Genomic DNA, 22,375 nt, shown 5'->3' on the forward strand with positions numbered 1-22,375 from the left:
TGTGTATGTATGTTTGAGAAAAATCACAGCGAAATACTGTGTTAAATGAATGCCTGGGTTGATTATGCACACTTTGTGTCTACAAAGAGAATTAGGGGTTAAAAGTGGGTGCCAGGAGGGGCAGCTTTCCCCCAAGCCTTGTGCAGTAGAGCATTTAAGCCTTAGCTCTCTCACATACATCACGGTTTAGAGCACATTCTTATAATGCTGGCCTATAGTCCAGAGATCATGTCTTAGTGTAATAATCATTACACTCACAGTCTGTGCCTGATTGTTGCTGCAAACCCACAGGTGAGGGTGAGTGTGTGTGTGTGTGTGTGTGTGTGTGTGTGGAGACGGCAATCAGATGATTGTAATCTCTAATCTCTGTTGTTTATCTAATGTGCTGTTTGTTTCTCTCAGATTAAGAGGATGTTTAGAGCTCCGGTGTTTTAGGTATTATTATTCCACACTAATTGTGTGTGTGTGTGTTTTAGAGAGTAAAAGCATTAACAAATGTGATAATTTGAGAGCGCGATTAGCCTATTTGACCACTGTTGTTGTGTATGTGGTGTGTGGGTGTGTGTGAGGAGGCGTGTGATGAAGATCAGCAGATGATCTGTGTATTTTCGTAAGCTGTGGTCTCTTTGCTACACCGAGGATGACGAAGGCCTTCAAGCAGATCAAGAATGTCTGAATGAACAAAGACCATTCTGTATTTCTTCTCGCTTTTGTGCTCATCTGCATGTGTTAATATGTGCATGTGAATGTTTTGTATTTGGTTATTTGGTCTGGCAGGTAAATGTCACGCATTTTTGTTGCCTAGCTACAAAAATCAAATGCCATTAGCCCAATGAGAGAGAGAGAGCGTGTTTCACATTCCTGACAAATAACATGTCCACAACACCGCGCCACTCATCTGCATATACACACACTTCCTGTTTCCTTTTCATTTCATCAAAAAATTAAAAAGCAAATGGTGCGTCCCTTTGAACTCTTTATTGATGATGTTCTGAGTGCTTATGGAGGACTCATGCTTTGTTACTCGTGTTTCTGACTCTGGTTTTAGACAATGTTTATGGATTTTTGCTGCGTTCACCTCTAGTTGGAATTACTGTAATTACGAGATGATAACTCTCGTTTTTCAAATTTTACTCTGAGCTGCTCACAAGTAATTTTTGTGGCAGTTTTCATAACACCAGAATGTATCCATTGTGGCTTTGTTCTTGGTGTCTTAATCACAATATTAAATCACCTCTGTATTTTATTTCAGAATATTAAAGAGCTAAGGGTCTGTTCACACAGATTGCATTTCGTTTTTTGCATTCCATTGTGCTGCATTTTCATTGTTTTTCTTTATAAACATGCACTAGATGTAAGTGTTTGACCACATCTTGCATCTTTTTTAGCATCTAGTGTATGACACAATAATCATAATGTGATGCTCAAGTTTTAAGAAAGTCAAATTTAAAAAAATGTCTCGAGTGCATTTTATTTTCATTCCACTACCATACGTCTCACAGAAAAAAGCATGTGTCTATGTGTCTTTACATAGACAGTTTAATGCTGCTCAGAGGTGGCATAAATGCATTTACACAGCAATTACAGTTGTATACTTTGATACTAGTGGCTGAGATGGGTCTGAGCAGGCATAATTTAATATGGCTTTAATGTGGCATTGCATCTTTACACTGAATTCTTTTAGAAACAGTATGTAAAGTTCTTGTAAGCATTTTCGCTCTGCCAATCAAATAGTTCAGAATGAAGCTGAAACAAAATTAACAGATTCGTGTCACTGACAAATGCTGCAAACAGGGAAATGTCAGAGTTGTTAAACTAAATATCATCACTTTTGGAACACCGGTCAGCCAATCAGATTACAGGACCAGAACTAACTGTTGTATAAAAGAAAACTAGACAAAAAAAGAGTTTACAGATGTTTCTGTTTGTTTTATTCCTAAAGTGTGCCAACACAACCAAAACTGCCTTTGGGTCTGCTTCAAAGCATTCAATCCTCTCCTTTCCTCTCATTTCTTTTGCTTTTTCCCCTTTGCACTTAAGGGGGAATCAGGGACAAACCGTCTATCAGTCACTAAACACACACACACACACACACACATACACACTTCTCCGCACAGCATTGCGTCACACCCTCCCATTGTGTTTATTAAAAGCTGCATATGTGAGTTTCCTGAAGTGTCAAAGGATCCGCAAAGTTTAAAGGACAAACGCGCACAAATGTTCACCTTGTCTATCTTTTAAAAGTGTCCTGTGTGCATGTGTTTGTGTGTGTTGAGAACTATCACAGGAAAGGTTGTGTTCAGGGTCACATTGACTAAAAGAATTAGGTCAGTGTGGGTAGTTCAATACAAATGCTCCTCTCAAATGCTCTTATGATGCTATAGGACAACATTTAAGCTCAGTGTTGTATTATACAAGCAAATAATGAATTTGTTGTGTGTGCACTTGTCTAGGTCAGAGATCCCATTAGTAAAGGTGAGAGGAAATTAGAGCTCTGTGGTGTTTTACATTGAGCGATTTGTCAGTGTGCACATTGATTTCTGTCCGTGTACATCTTTCTCTTTCTCTCTGACACGCACACATACACAAGTCACAGACAAAGAGAAGCTTCAGTATGTCAATATGTCTGTCCCTGGTGACATCATCTATCTGCCGGGCCAATTGTTTTATCTATTTTACCGTAAAAGACCTCCTTTATACACATTCCTGAACTTATTATGCAATATTCATGGGTCCAAGCTATTCCAAAGAGAAAAATGTTTGTATTTGTAATCTTTTATGCATATTGCTCCTGTTCCAAACCACCTGACTTCATTCTGGCATGTAACGCCCACTTTTTGCAATCCAAGCAATAGCCGATGGATAAAAGCCATACCTGCATTACATTTTTTCTTGTTGAATATTACGTTTCGGAAATACAGTACAGTATGTAACATTAGTTAAATAAAACGGGTTGAGGATGTTGTTTCATGTTGACTGTAAATAGTGCTGTGTGTGTGTCTGTAGGAAGGCCGTTAAAATCTTGTGATTGGTGATCAAAGTAAAAACAGGACAACTGATCCTTGTCACTTCTTGTAATTAGTGACTACACCAACATCCAATCCCTTTTTTCTCTTCTCCCTGTGCCTCTCAGCGCACACACATTTACTCTCTCTCATGGCTGGTTAGGTTAGATATATCTCGGCTGCCTGTGATTGTGTAAGTGATTGCTGTCCTGCCCATTTAGTAGTGTGTAATGGAGCAGCAATGGATGGATCAGTGAGCTCCAAGAGACGGGGGGCTCAACCCCACCTCACTGCCCAGGAACAAGATACCCATCTGGGGCTCAGGCAGACAATAGTTTGAAGAATCTTGGAGATTACATTTGTAATGGAGGTTTTGTTTGTTAGGGAGTGAAAATGCTGAGTTTGGTGTTGGTAAGATAAAAAAAGGATGTTTTGAAAGTAGTCTCTTATTGCTCACATGGGCTGAATTTATTTGATTAAAAATACAGTAAAAACAGTAATATTGTGAAATATTATTATGATTTCAAATAACTGTTTTCTGTTTTAATGTATTTTAACATGTCATTTCATTTAAAGAACATCACCTACAGCTCAACCTGACAAAGACTGAGCTTCTTGTCTTCCCTGCCACTCCAACTCTACAGTATGATTTCTCCATCCAGCTAGGTTCTTCTACAATTACCCCATCAACTTTGGTCAGAAATCTTGGTGTAACCTTTGATGACCAGCTGACCTTCAAAGACCACATTGCAAAGACCGCTCGATCTTGCAGGTTTGCATTGCACAACATCAGAAAGATCAGGCCCTTTCTAACGGAGCATGCTGCACAACTTCTTGTCCAGGCCCTTGTCATTTCTAGGCTGGACTACTGCAATGCTCTTCTGGCTGGACTTCCATCAAGCACAATCAAACCTCTACAAGTGATTCAGAATGCACAGCCACAGGCTCAGCACCCGCCTGTTTCCACTCACTGTACTGCGAATCTACATCCCCTCCAGAAGTCTTGAGATCTGCTAGTGAGCGATGCCTCGTGGTACCATCACAGAGAGGCTCAAAACCACTTTCCAGAACATTCTCGTTCACCATTCCTGGCTGGTGGAATGATCTTCCCACCTCTATCCGGAATGCTGAATCCCTGACAATTTTCAAGCGACAGCTGAAAACTCCTCTCTTTCGACATTACTTGACTTCATCCTAAATATATTAAAAAAAACTTTGTCTTTCTCTTTATTTATTCCTTCTCTTTCTAGCTTGTACTTATTTGAACAAATGCCTGAAACTTGGTATTACGCGCACTTACTGTGTCTGTTTGCCTCTTTAAGAAGAATCGCTTTATGTATTCCCCAATTGTAAGTCGCTTTGGATAAAAGCGTCTGCAAAGTGACTAAATGTAAATGTAAATGTAAATATATTTCTTCTTGTAATAGCAAAGCTGAATTTTCAGCAGCCATTACTGCAGTCTTTTGAGTCACATGATCCTTCAGATGACATTCTGATATGCTGATTTGGTGCTTAAGGAACATTATTATCAATGTTGAAACGGCTGTGTACTGCTCTGTATTTACATTTTAAATGTATAAATTTAGCTGAGATATCAATATGCAATTTAATTTTTTGTCATTTTAACATGTGTTAACATGTCGCAATACTGTTGTAATGTATTGCTACGTATTCATATTATACATATTTTTTGTACTTTGTAAGTATGCAAATTGAGATTTATCTTTAAGATCTGATTTGGGCTGTTAATGATAAAGACAGCAAAGCTCAACGCAGATTAACCGATCGTTTATTTGAAAATTTTCAAATTATCAGCATTCCATAGTAAAAAAAAATGATATATTTAAAATAGTTACTTCAAATTTATGAACATATTTACTGACATAACGCTTGAGACTTACTGATATAAAAATTATAATTTAACTTTATTTGGAGTACTACTTGTGCACAATGCACATTTCTTAATATTAAGCCTAAAATGTGTTTTAATGTAACTATTGATGAGGATCGTATAATCTTTGAATGATAACGGTCTTTAAATGCAAGATATTTAAAGTGTACCTAAAGTATACTTCCATTAGTTCCACTTTAGCACAATCAAATATATTTCAGTAGCCTATATCTTTAGTTGAACTTCAGCACTACTTCTGCACAAGTGAAGTGTACAAAATTTAGTACAAAATTAGTTGTTACAATTTAGCAGACTTTAAATATACCAGTTTAGTATACCAAAAGTACAATTGCAGGGTATTTGTATTAAGAACTTAAATATGTACATGTACTGTATTTGTAATACTTAGCATGAAATTAACATTTTAGTATATTTATTTTTCACTAGGGTCGGCCAATAATTGTGTCCACAACTGGGCTTTGACAACCGATAACTTCTGCTTGGATTTTTTAAAAATAATTTTGAATAAATATGCCGATTTCAAATCAAAGATTTTCTGTAAGTCTCATTTGCGCTCATTAAACATATTATGTTTATTTTAGTTTGATATGAGAAACCTGTATCTGTCGACCACTGGTGTAAATTATTTCTGTGTCTTTACAGTCACCAGAGAGTAGGGCTGTCAAATTTTTTTTCGAATTTCGAATATTCGTCGAATTTAAAATAAAAATCCACATTTTAGGTGTGCGTTAAGGAGGCAGCCTTATCAGTGGCACACGAGATGCGATGACGATGTAAGTGTCAAAACATATCTCGAGACTTTATGGCAGGGTTTTTTCCCCATCCCACTGCAACTCGTGTTTTTAAATAAAAAATGTACTCTGTGTGATTGGCTTTCCGCCCTTTGTATTAAACTATGCATGCATACATGATGCTGGTTTGTTTATAGTTGATTAAGCAACTTAAAGGCACAGATTTTTTTATTAAAATATCCAAAAACTACTAGAACAGTGTTATATATTTTGCTGACTTGTGTACATACTAGGGGTTGCACCGACTAATCGACTAGTCGAATTCAGTGCTCTGCCATGACGCTTTAAGCTTGACGTCGACTAGTCGCTGGTCCTATAGAGGGCGCAACAGGATAAGAAATCTTGATTGAGATTTGTTGAGAACAATGTTGTGCATTGGTGGGTTTTTGTTAAATGTGAGCCAAAATCATCACAATTAAAAGAACCAAAGACTTAAACTACTTCAGTCTGTGTGCATTGAATTTAATACACGACCAGAGAGCGAGTTGCAAGGGGCTGTGAAGCAAACAGAGAGTGAAATATGCAGATCTGTGCTGTTTCTGCATGTGATGTGGGAGAGTTTCTGGGGTTGTTTTGTTGACTCATCCCTCTGCCTCCAGTGCGAGTCTTTGAATGTGTGTGTCTGTGTGCGAGTGTGTGTACGCCTGTGGCATCTCTTCACCTCTGTAAGTGTCAGGCTGTCTGAATGATCAGCTTTATGAGACCTGACCTTTAAATACAAGAGTCTGAGCAGCCCCCTCTCTCTCAGTCTTCCTCTCGCTGACCATGTGTGACAGGATCTGCCTCGGGCGAACACTTCGTCCAGATAAATATGGACTTTGACAGTGATTCTTTGTCTTTTCAAGTCATTAACAGTTTTTTTTACCGCTGTATATACTCACAGATCAAATGCTGTTATTTTGACTATTTTAGGTCGGAAAGATAGGGACGGCTTATCTGTTTCTCCCTCCCCCATCTCCAGTGCCCCGTTAACAAGAATAGTCATCCTTGCTGCACACCTGTTCCCACAATCCAACAGCTGAGACTGTGAGTGTGCCTCCTGTCGGTCTGGACCACAGACTGGTTTAATCCGGTTTAAGGTGTTTTCAGTCTGGATGTGCTGCATTAAAAAAGAGAAACAGAGAGAAAAGCACCATCCACCAGCCAATTAATTATATAATAGTATATAATTAATGCTAAAATAATATTGCATCATGGCTGGAATGCTATAATGACCAATCAGAATCTCTTTTATAAGATTATTTTAACATGATGATCTTAATCATAACAAAATATTCTGTCCTCTTTGTCTGACTCACTTGAACTGTTTGGGAAATGCCCTGCATACACACACACACACACACACACACACACACACACACACACACACTGACATATGTACTCAGATGCTCTTAAAATGACTAATCATATCTGAGTCACTGTGTGTGTTGGTTTGGATTTGTGCATAAGTAAGTGTATCAGAGTGTGCTGTTCAGTGGTTTTGTTGAGTTGGTCAGTCAGACAGACTGTTCAATGTCTCGTCTAGACACCACTGGCTCATTCATTCGTTCTTTTATTGATCATTTCATAGATTAAAACTTTTGGACAGCGTTTGTGTCCAAGAGAGTGAGCAGACACTATTACATGTCTGGAAAAACCACCAAACGGAAGCTTGTACCAGAGGAATATTTTATAGCTCAGAGGTTGCTCTTTTATGGCTCAAGAGAAGTAATAGTGTTTGTAGTTATGCTTCATTGAAGTATCAACTTAGTCTCACCGGCTTTATAAAATTCAAGATAAATAAAAGTACTAAAAATTTTTTTTTAATTATGTGACTCTTTTTTCTTTTTTCTTCTGATTTTGTATGTACTGGATGAGAATTGTTTGAGTTTATATTGAAATCTATTGCATTTGGTTGAAGGTGTTTAGTATCTTGGCAAATCCAAGCACAGTCGAGACTAGGGATGTAGCTGAGGCCAATGCATTACGCATCTCGATGCATAGCCAACGATATGGTACATTAAAGATACATATGAAGCATCTACAGATGTGATGCGATAGGATTCACCCCTATCACGATGCAGTGTGATCAGATTTTGATTCGATTCAAAACGATGCAATACGATGCAATGGAAAAAAAATATGATGCTATATGCAATTCAATATTGTACAGATAGTTCGCTTTTATTTCTTTGGTTCAGACAGACAGCAAATCATAAATTAACTTAAGTGGCTTCTGACTCCTAACACCTCTGTCTCCGTAGTGTTGTTGTATGTCATATTCACGTAGAGAGAATGTGCTTGAGAAACAGTTTAGAGAGGAGAAATCAATCTACATATAAAATATTGGTCACAAATTATTAGTCATTTTACTAAATAATAAAAGTATAGTGCATATACTAATAATTATATATGAATAAATTGTTTTTTTACCAATACAAATATGTTAGAAATGATGCATCACGATACAAATGCCAACGTGTATCTGATGCACACTTTTTAAAATCGCATCATTACATTTTATGCCGATGCATATCGGTGAATCTTACCATCCCCAGTCAATACTTAAAACTATAGAGATGACAAATGAAAGATTTTAGTTTTACCATTTAAATCCATTCCACATAATCACACAGACTTTCGCTCAGAATAGCGCAGTAAATGCAGAAAAACTGATGACCAAAGAATATATACAGGTGCATCTCAATAAATTAGAATGTCATGGAAAAGTTCATTTATTTCAGTAATTCATGTGTGTGGTCACGTCTATGTGTTCTCATACAACAATTTAGTGCTTTCTTCATTGTCAGTGTTAATTTTGGTAGAGTTACCTTGACGACGGGACTTTCCTACCCTAAACAAAGTGTGTTATGTTAGCGTCTAAATCCAGCGTGCTGACCATGGGCGGCACTGAACCTCTGTCTGATCTGCTTATGAAGACGAGTGTGAGGACAGAGCGAGGCAGAGCTGCTGGAGGGACGAGTGGGAGGAGAGAGAGAAAGAGAAGGTAGTGAAACTGTATGAAGAAAGGTTCAGGTTAGTGAACCATATCTGCAGGTACAGGACTGACTGACTACCCAGCAGGCACAGCAGATGTTTCCTCTTTATATCTACAGAACGGTGAAGCACAAACACACGTGAACAGACACAAAGTCTAGCACTGTGCAGATACAGAACAGGCTCTGATAATGCATGAGTGCCTCAGCATACCACCCATATTTTCACTAACAGGTAATGCACTGCCATGAAAAACAAACTTGCTGGTTTAACTTACTCTCAGACTCTTAAATTAGTCTTTAGCCAATCGGCATGTAAATGAAAGAGCATTATTTCTGTGAATGGGGTCAGTCTCACCTCAAACCAAAACACACTAAAGTAAGCGCTGACAAACTGAGGCAGCGTGCTTTGTTATCATAGCGCAGGTATGACCGCGCTCTCTGACCTTATTTAGAAGAACCCAGTTGCGCTGAGCAAGATTAGCTCAAAATACACTCACATAGTCTCATGTGAAGGCCAGACACACATCATGCATGGTCAGATGTTTGTTCTCAAAGTTACCTTTGCTCAAACACACACACACACACGTATTCCTTGCTATGCATTCCTTTTCTTAGCACATCACTTTTTTATCACCAACCTGCAGTCGAGCTAAGTGTACATTCGCAATGTGTTTGTGGTTGACATGTGCTCTTCTTCAATGAATAGAGGAGACAGCCTGCTGCGACTAATTAGCCTCTTAGCATTGACTGGATAATGATGCACTTGTGAAGTGACGCTCTTAGCAGGACAAGTGGCGCCGCCGCCATCTATGACACTAGCTTATGTGCTGACTCCCAGAGGGCAGGAAGTGGGAAGGAAAGCATGGGAGAGCAAGGCGAATGAGATGTAGGAGCATGAGTATTATGTACTTTTAGTAAAGCTGTAATTCAGCATGTCAGGGCTGTGGCTTTTAGGTGTGCACATGTTCCAGATATGTTGCACTTTTGCTGCAGCAACTGACTTTATTTTATTAAGTTTTCCATAGGGATACACCATATTGGTTATTATAGTCAGTACTGGACATTTAATTTTAGACTCCTGTTTCAGTCTGTTTTGGATTTTGATTACTTTTCCTGTCGTTTACTTTTGTACTTTAACAGAAATGTTTGAAAGTGAAGAATTTAAGACATAAATATTAGTATTGTAACTTGTTGTGTAAAAGAAAACGTATATTTATTGTGTTATAATTATTTTCAAACATTTGTTCTTTATTTTACAATACAGTTATTTACAACAGTAATATTTGTCTTTGTTTTTATAATTACTGTTAAAACAACAACAGCAACCACAATAATAATAATAATTATTATTATATAAAATAATATATAAACGATATAATGTAATATATAAACAATATATAATAATAAAAACAAAATAAATAATACAAATTAGCAAATAATGACAATAATATATAACAAAATAGCACAACACACAAAATTATTATTATTATTAGAGGTTTTGGTCAATTTTAAAGTCCAGTTACAATGTCAAAATAAAACACTTTTCAAATAAATTTGATATTTTATCGTTTTATGTGAACATGCAAATGTGTCACTACATTATTGAAATAATAACTTAAAAAATCAGGGGGTACTTCATGTAAATATTTTAAATCTAAGGTGTTTAAAAGACAAAAAAAAAATCTTCTTTTCAGTTGTATTTCCAACATCCCATATGACTTTGGTCATTCAGTTCAGAATTCAAAACAAACAATTTTTTCCATTATTTTTCCAAGCCAGGATGCCTAAATTAAGTAATTGATTTTTGACTTTTGATTTAATTTATTTATAGACAAATATACATATAATACAATTAATAGTGATTTTTGTACTTATAAATTTTGTGACATCAGTTATTGTCTTATTGATATCGGCCAGAATTTTAATATCGGTGCATCCCTAGTTTTCCCATCTCTTTTCATCTCTGACATCAGGAATGTCACATGAATGCTAAATGCTTTGCAAACTGGGCCATGCTGTGTTCCATCTGCCTCTGTTGCCTCGCTGACGTCTCCTTGGGAGCAGGTTGCCCCCTACAGCCCAGAGCAGAGGGTGCAGCTTGAAGACCAGCCTCTGAAAACAGAAACATAATGATACAGGCCGCATGTGGAACCCGAGTCTTTCTCAGGAGTGGGTTCACACACTCCCCAGACGCCCAGAGACATGTGCGGTAACAGGCTTTTGTTTGATGTAATGGCTCTGTCTTGTTGTGGTTAGTGTGTGTGAGAGACAAAAGAATTCTGGGTGGGGATGTGGTTTGAAGCACTGTGTGTGTGTTTGCCAGTGAAAAAAAGAAGTTTGTGCGTAATAAAGGATTGCCATTTAGTCAGAGCATGTATAGTCCAGAAGGCTTTACTTCATTTTTCCAGTTCTGCGTTGTTATTTTGCAGATTTCTAACACCTCTAGCTCAAGATAAGAGCAGAAGTGTGTGTTTGTGTGTATTGAAGCTTTGGTTTATATATAGCTCAGTTCTAGCGCAGGGTGTGCCTTCATTCCTCCAACGCTGCTTCTGTGTGTTCAAACTGTCACAAATCCAGCTATGAGTTGTTTTATAGTTATTAGAGATGCTACAGTTACAAACTGTACAGTTATTGACAGGAACATCCATCAGGATCAATTCTCTCCGCAGGTTTTATTTCCCATCATCCTCTCCATTGGTACTTGTATTACAAAATGGCTTATAAGTGGGCTAACTAAATTTTTGCTATGTGGTTTTTAAGGAGTTCTGAGTGGATGCAAAGGTGGTGCTATGCTGTTGCTTACGTTTTAAGGGTAGTTTTAGTGAGTTGCAGTGAGGTTTCTACGTGGCTGCTAAGCCTTTGCTATAAATTCTCCAGATAAAAATTGTATGTCAAATCTAGGGGTGTGCGATATTTAGCATCTTCAATAATATTGTAATTGTTGTTTTAACGATGTGGGAGCTGACATTATCACATATGTCACTGACTGTGCAAAAAACAAACAAAAACTTGATCAATCAAAAATCTTCAGAGAGCAAAATCATTCACTGTGTGATGAAGTCTATTACAATGCCCATGTAATTCCAGTTATAAAAGCAAAAATGATCCCTTTAATATTTAGAAGATATGATATAGTTATGTAATATCACACAAGCAAGAGTGCCTTTTTTACCGAATGTTAGCTTATACGCGTGATCGTGAATGTGATATTGATTTTATACAACAGTTCAACAAACAAGAAGTTGATATTGAGTGAGTTACATTTTAGACACATAATTGTCTATTTTTCTGATTTGCCAACAAAAATAGTTCCAAACTAAGCTGGAGAAGAACATTTGTGCATCCCAGAGCAACACTGCAGTATTTCCTTCCTGAATTAATCTGTTTTTAAACTATTCATATCGAGTCAGTGATTCAATAATCCATTCATAAAGACACTTGCTTCATTTCTAAATGAATCAGGCTTTTTGAATGAAACATTTGAATTAATAATAAAATTAATCACTCATTAAAGGGATAGTTCACCCAAAAATGAAAATTCTGTAATTAAGTACTCACCCTCATGTCGTTCCAAACTCTCCAAAATATCTTAATTTGTGTTCCGAAGATGAACGAAGGTCTTACGAGTTTGGAACGACATGAGGGTGATTATAAATGACAGAATTATAAATGTCATTTTTGGGTGAACTAACCCTTTAAGGCACTTCCCACCATAACTGGGTGGTTGTAGTGTCATATTTGTTAATCCATGACAGGCCTAAACCAGCCAAGGTATCAGCACAAAAACACACTCAGCAAAATATAAATTATCGTAAAAAAAAAAAAAAAAAAAAATATCGAGATATCTTTTCTTTTCTTTTTTGTCAACATCGCACCCAAATCACTTGTAGAAGTAACAGCACACCTTTCTTAATAAAAGATGTATGATCTGAGGAATCATTCAAGTCCATGTTACAAAGTCCATGTTTTTTGTTTATTTATATATACATTTGTGTATTTTTATTCTCATCTTATTTTTTATTATCTCTGTGTTATTGTCTCTGTGTACTGGAAGCTTGTGACACTAAAACAAATTCCTTGAATGTGCAAACATACTTGGCAATAAAGCTCTTTCTGACTTCTGAAATTTTAATACTTATCTTAGAGGTTTGTTTAAATAACAGTAGTCACCAAATCTGACACTAGTATGAGCAACAGTAACAGCAATGATTTCCTTAGCAAGCACCACTAATTAGTCTTTGCAGCTGAAAAGCAACAGTGCAGTATGTGCCTGTTGTAATGAAGGTAAAAAAAAGCCGACACAGCAATCTGTCGTTATGGTCGAGCCACTCAGGGAGAGTGTTATGATTGGACATTCCACGCATAGCTTCTCTCACCAGGGTTGCAGGAGCGAACTAGAAGCTCTTGAACAAACGGATGAAAAACCCAACTATCCATTCTTACTGTAGCCTCCTTCTAAAACAAACACCAGTTCTCTTGCCGCAAAGATAGCTTTGGAAAAAAACGCGTACCTAAGCCCTAAAGAGTAAAGACGACTGTGTTTGCAATGGAAAGCCATTAAGGTTTTTTTGTGGAGATCACCCACCTCGTGTTGTTATATGTTGATTCAGACAGACTTACAGGTATACAACCAGTTACTTTCCATACAAAGGTGAAAAAATACCAGCAATGCAGAGCTCAGGACTCTGGGAGGTAAACGTGGCTGTCGCTGAAGAGGAAAGCATGCTGTAATTTACTGCTCTTGTGCCCCCCTCAAAATCCCTTCATTGGTGATAAATCCCATGAACAGAATCCTGAGCGAGGTATCAGTGTGCCCCAGCGATTATTTTCTTACACCACAGGCCACAATGATTAATATGTTCTGCAGAGAGTGTTCCAGAAGAGACACTCCTGAAAGATTTAACGCATTGTTTGTTCTCTTAGCACATTTGATTCTTACTGGCTACTTCTGTGTATCTTCTTAAAATCGCAAACTATGCAAAGGTCAGAAGATTTATGTTTTTAATACATTCATGTTTTCAATACATTAGTAGAGAGATGCACATTTTATCAGTACCATATGTGTTATTTAATGGGTATTGGTTATTCTTATAATAATAACCTACTGATTAAACAACACAAACAATAAAAAAATCTTACCAACCTTGTATCTTAAATCTTATCATTTATAGGATATTTTGGGGTTGGTAAGATTTTTTATTGGTTTTGAAAGAAGTCTCTTATGCTCATCAAGGTTACATTTATTTGATCAAAAATACAGTAAAAACTCTAGTATAAAATATAAAATAATTGTTTCCAATTTTAATGTATTTTAAATAGTGCTGTCAAACAATGAATCGCATTCAAAATAAAAGTTTTTCTTTACATAATATGTGTGTGTACTGTGTCTATGTGTCTATGTATTATGTATATATAAATACACACAAATATATTTGATATATAAACAACATATTTCTTATGCATGTGTGTGTGTGTTTATATACACATAATAAATATACACAGTACACAGTTATGTAAAGAAAAACTTTTATTTTGGATGCGATTAAACGCTTTTAATAGTTTGACAGCACTAATTTCAAAATGCAATTTATTCTTATTTTATCTGTTAACATGGTATATTTAATTATGCATGTACACATTTCCCATATTTTTACATTTAGATTACCTTTGTACTCATCTTATGCATCTTATAAAGTTAATCTTTAAGAATACTTATAAGTTAATAACACTGTAAATTGTAATCCTTTTCAAATTTCAAAATGAATATCCATTTTCATATTTACTATACATTATAATGTTATGACACCTAAATTCACTTGAAGCATTTACTTTTTTTTTTTTTTGATTTTGATCCAGTAACATGTCCTACTTCTCTAAATCACATTGTGTTTGTGCTTGAATAAGCTCTACATAGAGATTGAGAGGGCAAGTAGCAGTGGAGAATGTTCTTATTGGCAAAGACTCATGGGAAACCTGCAGCTCACCTTCCTAAATGACAAATCAATAACTCTTGTCTGCCTCAGAGTCTCATGTGTCTTTTATCTGAGCTGGAGTTTAGATGGGTGAAGGCTCAATTTATTATTTAAAGGCTCCATATATGATGTACTGTACCGCTAACAAGCAGTTGAGCTCTGCCCAGGTGAGTCACAATGTATATGTGTACTTGTTTAGGGATTGCTTTTAGAGGCATTTACCAGTGTGCCTTGACAGATGTCACTGTAATGCCCTATAGGGGGCATTAAGGGGTCTCGATTGTGTTTGCTTTAAATAGAACCTTCGGAGAATCACCTGGAGTTCTGGGAATTCAGGCTTTATCATACAGGTACAGAGCAGCAGATTGGAGGCCAGCTTTTGCCCAGTCAACATATCACTTCACCTGGGTTGATTGTAAAATCCATAGATGAGGCATAGCTGAAAAACTGATTGACCAGTAGGAATGTAGACTCATTAGGCTAATGGTTTCATAGGCTGACTTAACATATTCATAGTGCTGTGCATGCCGTCAACACACGCAAAAATCATTGAAGGTTTCGGTGGAATGTCAGTGTTTGTATTTAGACAAGTGATATTTTAGGAGAAAGGAAATACATTTAGCAAGCATTTATATAACTGAGTAAAAGTAGATCGTTGGCCTGGTGGTTAGCGCACATGCTAAAAATACAATGAGCTGTAGTTCAGTATCCCTTTCCCCCGTCATTATCTGTTCTTTCTCTATACCAGGGGTTTAAAAAACTACTTTTTATTGTCACGTGATCCTTCAGAAATTATTCTAATATACTGATTTAAAACAATGAAATAAAACATGTTTTTATTATTATCAATGTTAAAAACTGTGATACATTATTTCTCAGGATTCTTTTTATAACTGTCGATTTTGATCAATTTAATGCATCTTTGCTAAATAAATTTATTAATATGTATTTCTTAAATAAAATTCCTGCATGCTGCATGAAAAAAGCAAGTTGTTTTCTATATTAAATTAACTTTTATATTGTCATTAAACTAAATCCAAAACAAATCATTAAAATATTATTATTATTAAATGCTTAATTTCTGTTTAAAAGCATATTCATGCAAAAAAAAATTGTATAGTGCTTTTCACAAGAAGTATTGTTTCAAAGCAGCTTTACAAAGTAAAGCAGAAAATAAGAATTATTCACAAAATAATATACAGATTTGTTTTGCTTACTGTTACTGAAATGTATTGCTACCAAGAGAGTAACAATTTGTAATCCGCCTCATGATTTCTGACCAGAAAACACCTAAGGGCCAGAAAAAATATTTAAAATATGAGTAGTAATCATTATTTTTATTTATTTATTTACTTTTGTTTTTTAGACTGACCTCTGACTTTTCTATTTTGAGGCACAGATGTTAAATGTTTCATGCTGTCTTTTATGTGTTTTTATGTGGTACAGTTTGTTCTTCCTGTGCCTTTACACAGTTTTAGCTTACAGCTCCAGCATAATGTGAGCTATTCCTTTCTCGGTAAAGCGTTTATTTAGTCACTTTTCCTGTGTGTACCTCCTGAAGGCTGTAATGAAATCTCTCATGTGGAACGGCGGAACAAGGCTCGTGGCTGTTTGTCATGGATCATTCACAGTGAGCTCACACACTCTCCGCTGTCCCTTTACTTCTGTCTTCTGCTGAGTAGCCACACCGTTTGCTTCCCTTGGCTGAACAGCCTGATGGGATTGGTAGCATCTCCTTCACAGTACACCGAATTGACTGTTGTGGTGATCCGTGCATCACTCGGATAGGTTTGACAGAACTTGTGAGCGATGGGTCTATCTTTATGATTGTGTGATTTTTTTTCCATTTTTTTATAAGCAGCATTTTTTAACCACCGCCACATTGAGACTCTACTTTCAGGTCCATATATAGACACACCACAGGTCTTTGCTGTGATCCATGACCTTAAAACCAAAGATGGAGCATGAGATAGAGAGAAAGAAAAAGGTTAAGAGGTTTGTACATGCACAGAACAGGTGGAGAATGAAAGTACAGGCCAGAGAAATAAAAGAAGATTGAGAGTGTGGGAGCGAGAGAGAGAGAGAGAGTTGGTTAAAGTGTGCAACAAAAAGCACAAAATCAGCTGAATGTAAATGTGCCAGATAAGCCCAGCAGAAGAGATATGGTGTGTGTGTGTGTGTGTGTGTGTGCGCGTGTGTGTGTGTGTGTGTGTGTATCTACGGCCAGCCCCTCTGCTGACTTTGCTCCTCTCAAAGGAAAATTTATTTGGCCGGAGAGAGAGAGGTACTTAGATGAGTGGAAAAGAAGAATGACGGCAAGCGAGAACTGCGAGAGAAATGGAGAGAGAGGAGGATGGAGAGGAAGGCTTTTCGGCACACTTATTCTTTCCCTGCAAAAAATCGGTCAACAAGGAATCACTCATATTACGATGATAATCTTGTAATAGTCACATTCTCTAGCATCACATTCATTGTGTGATGAGTGAATATCTGTATTAGAAAAAAGTTGTGTGAATATCTGTATTGAAAAAAAAAATTTTTTACCAATTAAAGGGATAGTTCCCTCTTGGATCATTTACTCACCTTCATGTTGCTCCAATTTTGTTCTGTGGAATAAAAAAAAAGATATTTTGAAGAATGTTTCTGTTGTTTTTGTCAATGGGGTCCAAAACAACATTGAACCCCACTGACTTTCATTGTATGGATGAAAGAAATCACAGGATATTTTTCACAAATATGTTCAGCAGAAGTAAGAACAGCACAGGGTGGATACATGATGAAAGAATTCTAATTTTTGGGTGAAATATACCTTTATTAAAATAATACTGATTCCTCAGGTGGCCATAAACTCTTCAGTCTGAGACGTATACAAGTGCTGGATGTTTGCTGTCGCTGGGTTTGAAAAGATCTCTCTTTTAGCTGAATTTATAAATCTAAACATTCAACCTCTGCTTGATTTATGCCTGCTCCATTAGAGGCCTTGTCCTGCCAGCACTTACCTTTAACGAATGAGAACGTGTTAGGTGAGCTTACCACTCCGTCATCCACTGTTTTAATAGAATGTCAAATCACACTTAGCCTAGCATGCAAACACACACATTACTAATTAAGGCCGCCTGGCCTGTAACAGAAAATCAATGGTGTTTTAGCTCGATCTCTCTCTCTCTCCTTCCTGTGCTGCTGAAATGGAGGTCAACCTGTCCCTCCTTTTTGTCAAAAAAGTAAAGAGGCATTTAATCATTACAAAAGGCCGATCGCACACCTATAAGAAGATATGTTTCCAGTATTGTACGGTATGTGATCTCACGATTACAGCAGCTTGATCGTCATTTCATGATCTGATTACACCGTCTGACTGTGTCCACACCAGACCGTTTGGCCACAAATGGTTTTAACACGAGCCGTTCTGATTTATTGATTCAATCTCGAGTGATTCTTTGTCTTGTTTCATTGGCTCACTGAAAGACGCAGGAACTGCTCCACTACTATTTGGCATTTGATTGAATTATTCCCTTAAGTACACTTCATCTCTCTACATCTCTTCAGTCATCTCTCCCGCTTCAACAATTGGTTTCATCTGAGCTGCAGTCTCTCTCTTTAATCTTGTCTGGCTCTATCTTGTAGTCATTTTCACCAGCAGCGTCTTTCCACATTTCAGGGGTTTCATCAAGCCTTCTGCGGTTTGCAAGCACTTGCAGGCTCCATATGTTAGCATTCTCTTTAAGTGTTGTGTTTTCTCTGTGTCTCTGCAGTGAGTAACTACAGTCATGTGCTGGAGGGCCAGTCAGACTCAGATGATGAAGATAAGCTTCACATCGTGGAGGAGGAAGGGAGTCTCCTGGACGGGGCTGACTGTGACAGTGTGGCCCCTGACGATTACCCTAACGGGACCGTCGACCATGAAGGCAGATGGGACGATGGTAAGCCCGCCCTTTTGTGGTATATCGTTATCAAGGAAGCTTTGTATATTGAGTCTCATTTCAGGTTCACCTAAGTTTCTCAGGGAGTGTTTACATAAGACACGTTCTTGCTTTCGAAAACAGCTAGATAGAAGAGAATGAAGGTGTCTCTTTATGCATGTTTTAAAAGTTAGACTATTTTTAAATTGACATGCCGTCTTAAAAATGCAAAGCTTGTGGCAGGATGCTCCAAAAACAGCTAGACATGATGCAACAGCCAAAGACCTCCGTCTGAACGTGTCACTGTGATGCTTTAAAGAGGGATGAATTCAAATATGCAACTTCTCTGTCATCACACATAACACTATTTATTTTTGAAGGAAAAAAATTAATACTTTTATTCTGCACTAGTTAAATTGATCAAAAGGCACAGTAAAGGCATTTATGATGTTACAAAAATGTCTAATTTAATAAATACTATTCTTTTGAACTTTCTGTTCATTAAGAATCTTGAAAAATGTATCACTGTTTCCACAAAAAATATCAAGCAACCATATTTAACATTGATATAAATCAAAAATGTTTTTTGAGCACCAAATCAGCATATTAGAATGATTTCTAAAGAATCATATGACACTGAAGACTAGAGGAATGACTGCTGGAAATTCAGCTTTGCCATCACAAGAATAAATGATAAAAATATTAAAACAGAAAAGAGTTAAATTGTAATAATATTTCACAATATTACTGTTTTTATTGTATTTTGATTAAATAGACGCAGAACTAATGAGCATGAGACCTCTTTTGAAACTTTTGAACAGTATTGCAAAACGAATTAAAGAAATTATATTTAAAAAATCTAAATACAATGTTCTCAAACTCGTGTAAAACCTGTACTATAAATATTAGGGAATTTCATAAGTCTAATTTATATAATAGATGTGGAAAGTCATGAATTTATAAAAAATTCATGACTTTTTTTCAATTTTTTTTTTTTTTTTCATAATTATATTTGAAAAGTTCTGACTAGTCAAACATTGGTATTCAGAAAATGCACCATTGACTTTTCAAATCGACTAGTCACTTGTTAGGTGACTAGTCAATCATCATTAACATTATAACACAGGTTTTATGTTTTTTTTTTAGAGTTACATGAAGCATAATCTCTCTAAGAAACTCTAATTGAGACAATTCAACACCATTCCTTTGCTGCCTTTCAAGCACAGGTATTTCCTTTAGAAAATGCAGACCTAGTTTTTATTGTGACGGTAAAATCTTGGCTCCATCTGGATAATAAGCCTTGATAAAGGGTAACTGGAATACAATAGAGCTCTTTTGCTTTCGACGAAAGGCATTTCTCCTGTTCCTGGGCTAATATGTATTGCCTGCAGTGTGGGGATTGTTTATGCTAGAAGAGGTAAACACAAAGTCTGTTGTGTGTGAGCTACCAGGGTGCTATTGTGCATTAAGCTTAGTGTTGCGGGACGCAGGCATGATGGCAGGTAATATACCGCCACTATAACCACAGCAACTGCTTGCACAGCAGCCCCTTGTTCAGTTTTTTCATTCGGTACATTTTCTACTCTCTCCACTCTGTATTTCAAGGTTCGCCCCCCAAATTCACGAAAGTCCTCTGTCATTTTAATTTCTGCCAGTATTCATTCATTCATTCATTCCTCTCTCCTGGCTTCTCTGTCAGTTCTCTGCAGGATGGAGCTTCAGTGAAGAAGAAAGTCATTGTTTTTGGCAGAGCTCTCCAAACATTAAACACTTCACAGAAACCCGAGTTAAGAGAGAGGCACTACACACGCACTCTCTCTTGAACGTTTCTTTTATTACCTCCATACCACCTTCATCTCTTTGTAGTCTTTCTTTGTCCGCCTGTTGCTTCTTTGTTGTAACTCTGAATGAATTGTTGTTGTGAGTCTCTTATGTTTTCCCAGAATTCTTCATTTTAACATGTTACGGCACCTGTTGCAGCACCTTTTCCTCTTCATTTCATAGCTTTTCCCTCTCCATTGCCAAAGGCTCGGTTGCAGCAAGAGGCCCAGATATACGAGCGAGGTGTGTCACACAGAGAAATTGGTCTGCTGAGATGTAATGTGCATTGTTCTCTGTTCTCAGATGTCGTGTTTTGAGTTATATACACTTCTCTGCCTAAGCTTCCCATCATTCATAGAGCTCAGGGCTGTAAAGCAGCCACTAGCCATAATGGTTCAGCGCTGTCAGTCCAACTCTCACTCTCCATTTCGGGTTACCCCACACCTTTCTTTTCTTTTCTCTTTCTTTGTATCTTGGCAGCGATCTCTGTATTAGAGTACCAGCTCACTTAGAAACCGTACAGCTTGCTCTCTGTGGTCTCTGGCTACAATTCTTGTACCTCAACCTCCACTTTTACTTTCCCTCCATCCAAGCTATTTTTCTGCACTTCGTTCTTCACTATCAGATGACTGGCCGCTCGTTCACTGTCAGCTCTCGTGATCTCTGAGATGAAAACCCTCCTCTTGCAGTCATTTATGGGGTAAATACTCCGTAAACCAATACATGATTACTGTGGTATGGATAGTGACGCTGCGTATCCAATTCGATATGTCAAGCCGCTCTGTTTCCCTGTAATTTAACCACACGTTTCTTGAACAGGCATTAGGAATCAGCCATTTACGTAATGCGGTGAGCAGAGGCACCTAGCATAATGGAAAAAGAAACATTTTTTTACTGTTAGGGAGGATTACATTCTATATTTGACTCTTAGGTTTTAAAGTGCATGAGCATATGGTGATGGAGTAATTGGTCACTGGGGAAAGTGCTGCAAGTGCCTGACTCATAATGGAAATCTCACCAGAACTTTAATCAGGAAAAGTGAAGCTGGTGGATTCTGGGAAACGTAGTGCCTGCTGATGGTCTATGCTGTGAGAGGCACACAAGAATCAGAATCATATGAATCTCACAGGTTACATTCTACCTCCACAATTTGCAGTTGGTAAGATTTATTTATTTTTTACAAAAATGTAGTAAAATCTATGGAAGCCCGTTTCCGCCACTGAAAAAAAAGAAAAAAAAAAAAGGTAATTGCGACTTTTTATCTCACAATTCTGACTTTTTTTTCACAGAATTGCGAGATATAAAGTCAGAATTCTGACTTTTTTTCTCAGAATTGCATGATATAAACTTACAATTGCGAGCTATAAAGTCAGAATTGCGAGATATAAAGTCACAATTGCGAGATAAAAACTCGCAATTCTGACTTTTTTTCTCACAATTGCGAGTTTATAAATAATGATCTTTAAAAAAGCATCATATGACCCCTTTAAAGTCCTATTTTGAGGGGGGAAGAAAGACCGATATGTACTCAGAATTGCGAATTTATATCTCACAATTCTGACTTTTTTTCTCGCAATTGCCAGTTTATATCGCGCAATTCTGAGAAAAAAAGTCAGAATTGCGAGATATAAACTCGTAATTGCAAGAAAAAAAGTCAGAATTGTGAGTTTATATCTCGCAGTTCTGACTTTATTTCTCAGAATTGCGACTTTATGTCTCGCAATTATGACTTTTTAACTCACAATTGCGAGTTTATATCACGCAATTCTGAGAAAAAAAGGCAGAATTGCACAGAATTGTGAGATAAAAAGTCGCAATTACCTCTTTTATTTTTTATTCAGTGGCGGAAACGGGCTTCCATAAAAAACAGTAATACTGTCAAATATATAATATTAATTTAAAACAATTTTCAGTTATTACTCCAGTCTACAGTGTTACTAATAGAAATCATTATATTATGCTGACTTGGGGCTCAATAAAGATTTCTTAATATCAAT

General features: G+C 36.9%; 1 protein-coding gene across 2 annotated transcripts in view; it reads left to right on the forward strand.

Moving 5' to 3' along the window:
• Positions 1-22,375, forward strand: part of LOC107669492 (zinc finger E-box-binding homeobox 1-like) — a 66,505-nt gene that overhangs the window by 32,663 nt on the left and 11,467 nt on the right. Inside the window, exon 2 of one of the 2 annotated variants that reach the window (XM_016461749.1) lies at positions 18,411-18,578. The exons of the other annotated variant lie outside the window; for it this stretch is intronic. Coding sequence (XP_016317235.1) covers positions 18,411-18,578 — 168 coding nt within the window. The remainder of the gene's footprint in view (positions 1-18,410; positions 18,579-22,375) is intronic. 2 annotated transcript variants of the gene reach the window in all.

Source organism: Sinocyclocheilus anshuiensis, unplaced genomic scaffold, assembly GCF_001515605.1.
Source record: "Sinocyclocheilus anshuiensis isolate Anshui unplaced genomic scaffold, SAMN03320099.WGS_v1.1 scaffold252, whole genome shotgun sequence".
Taxonomy (NCBI): domain Eukaryota; kingdom Metazoa; phylum Chordata; class Actinopteri; order Cypriniformes; family Cyprinidae; genus Sinocyclocheilus; species Sinocyclocheilus anshuiensis.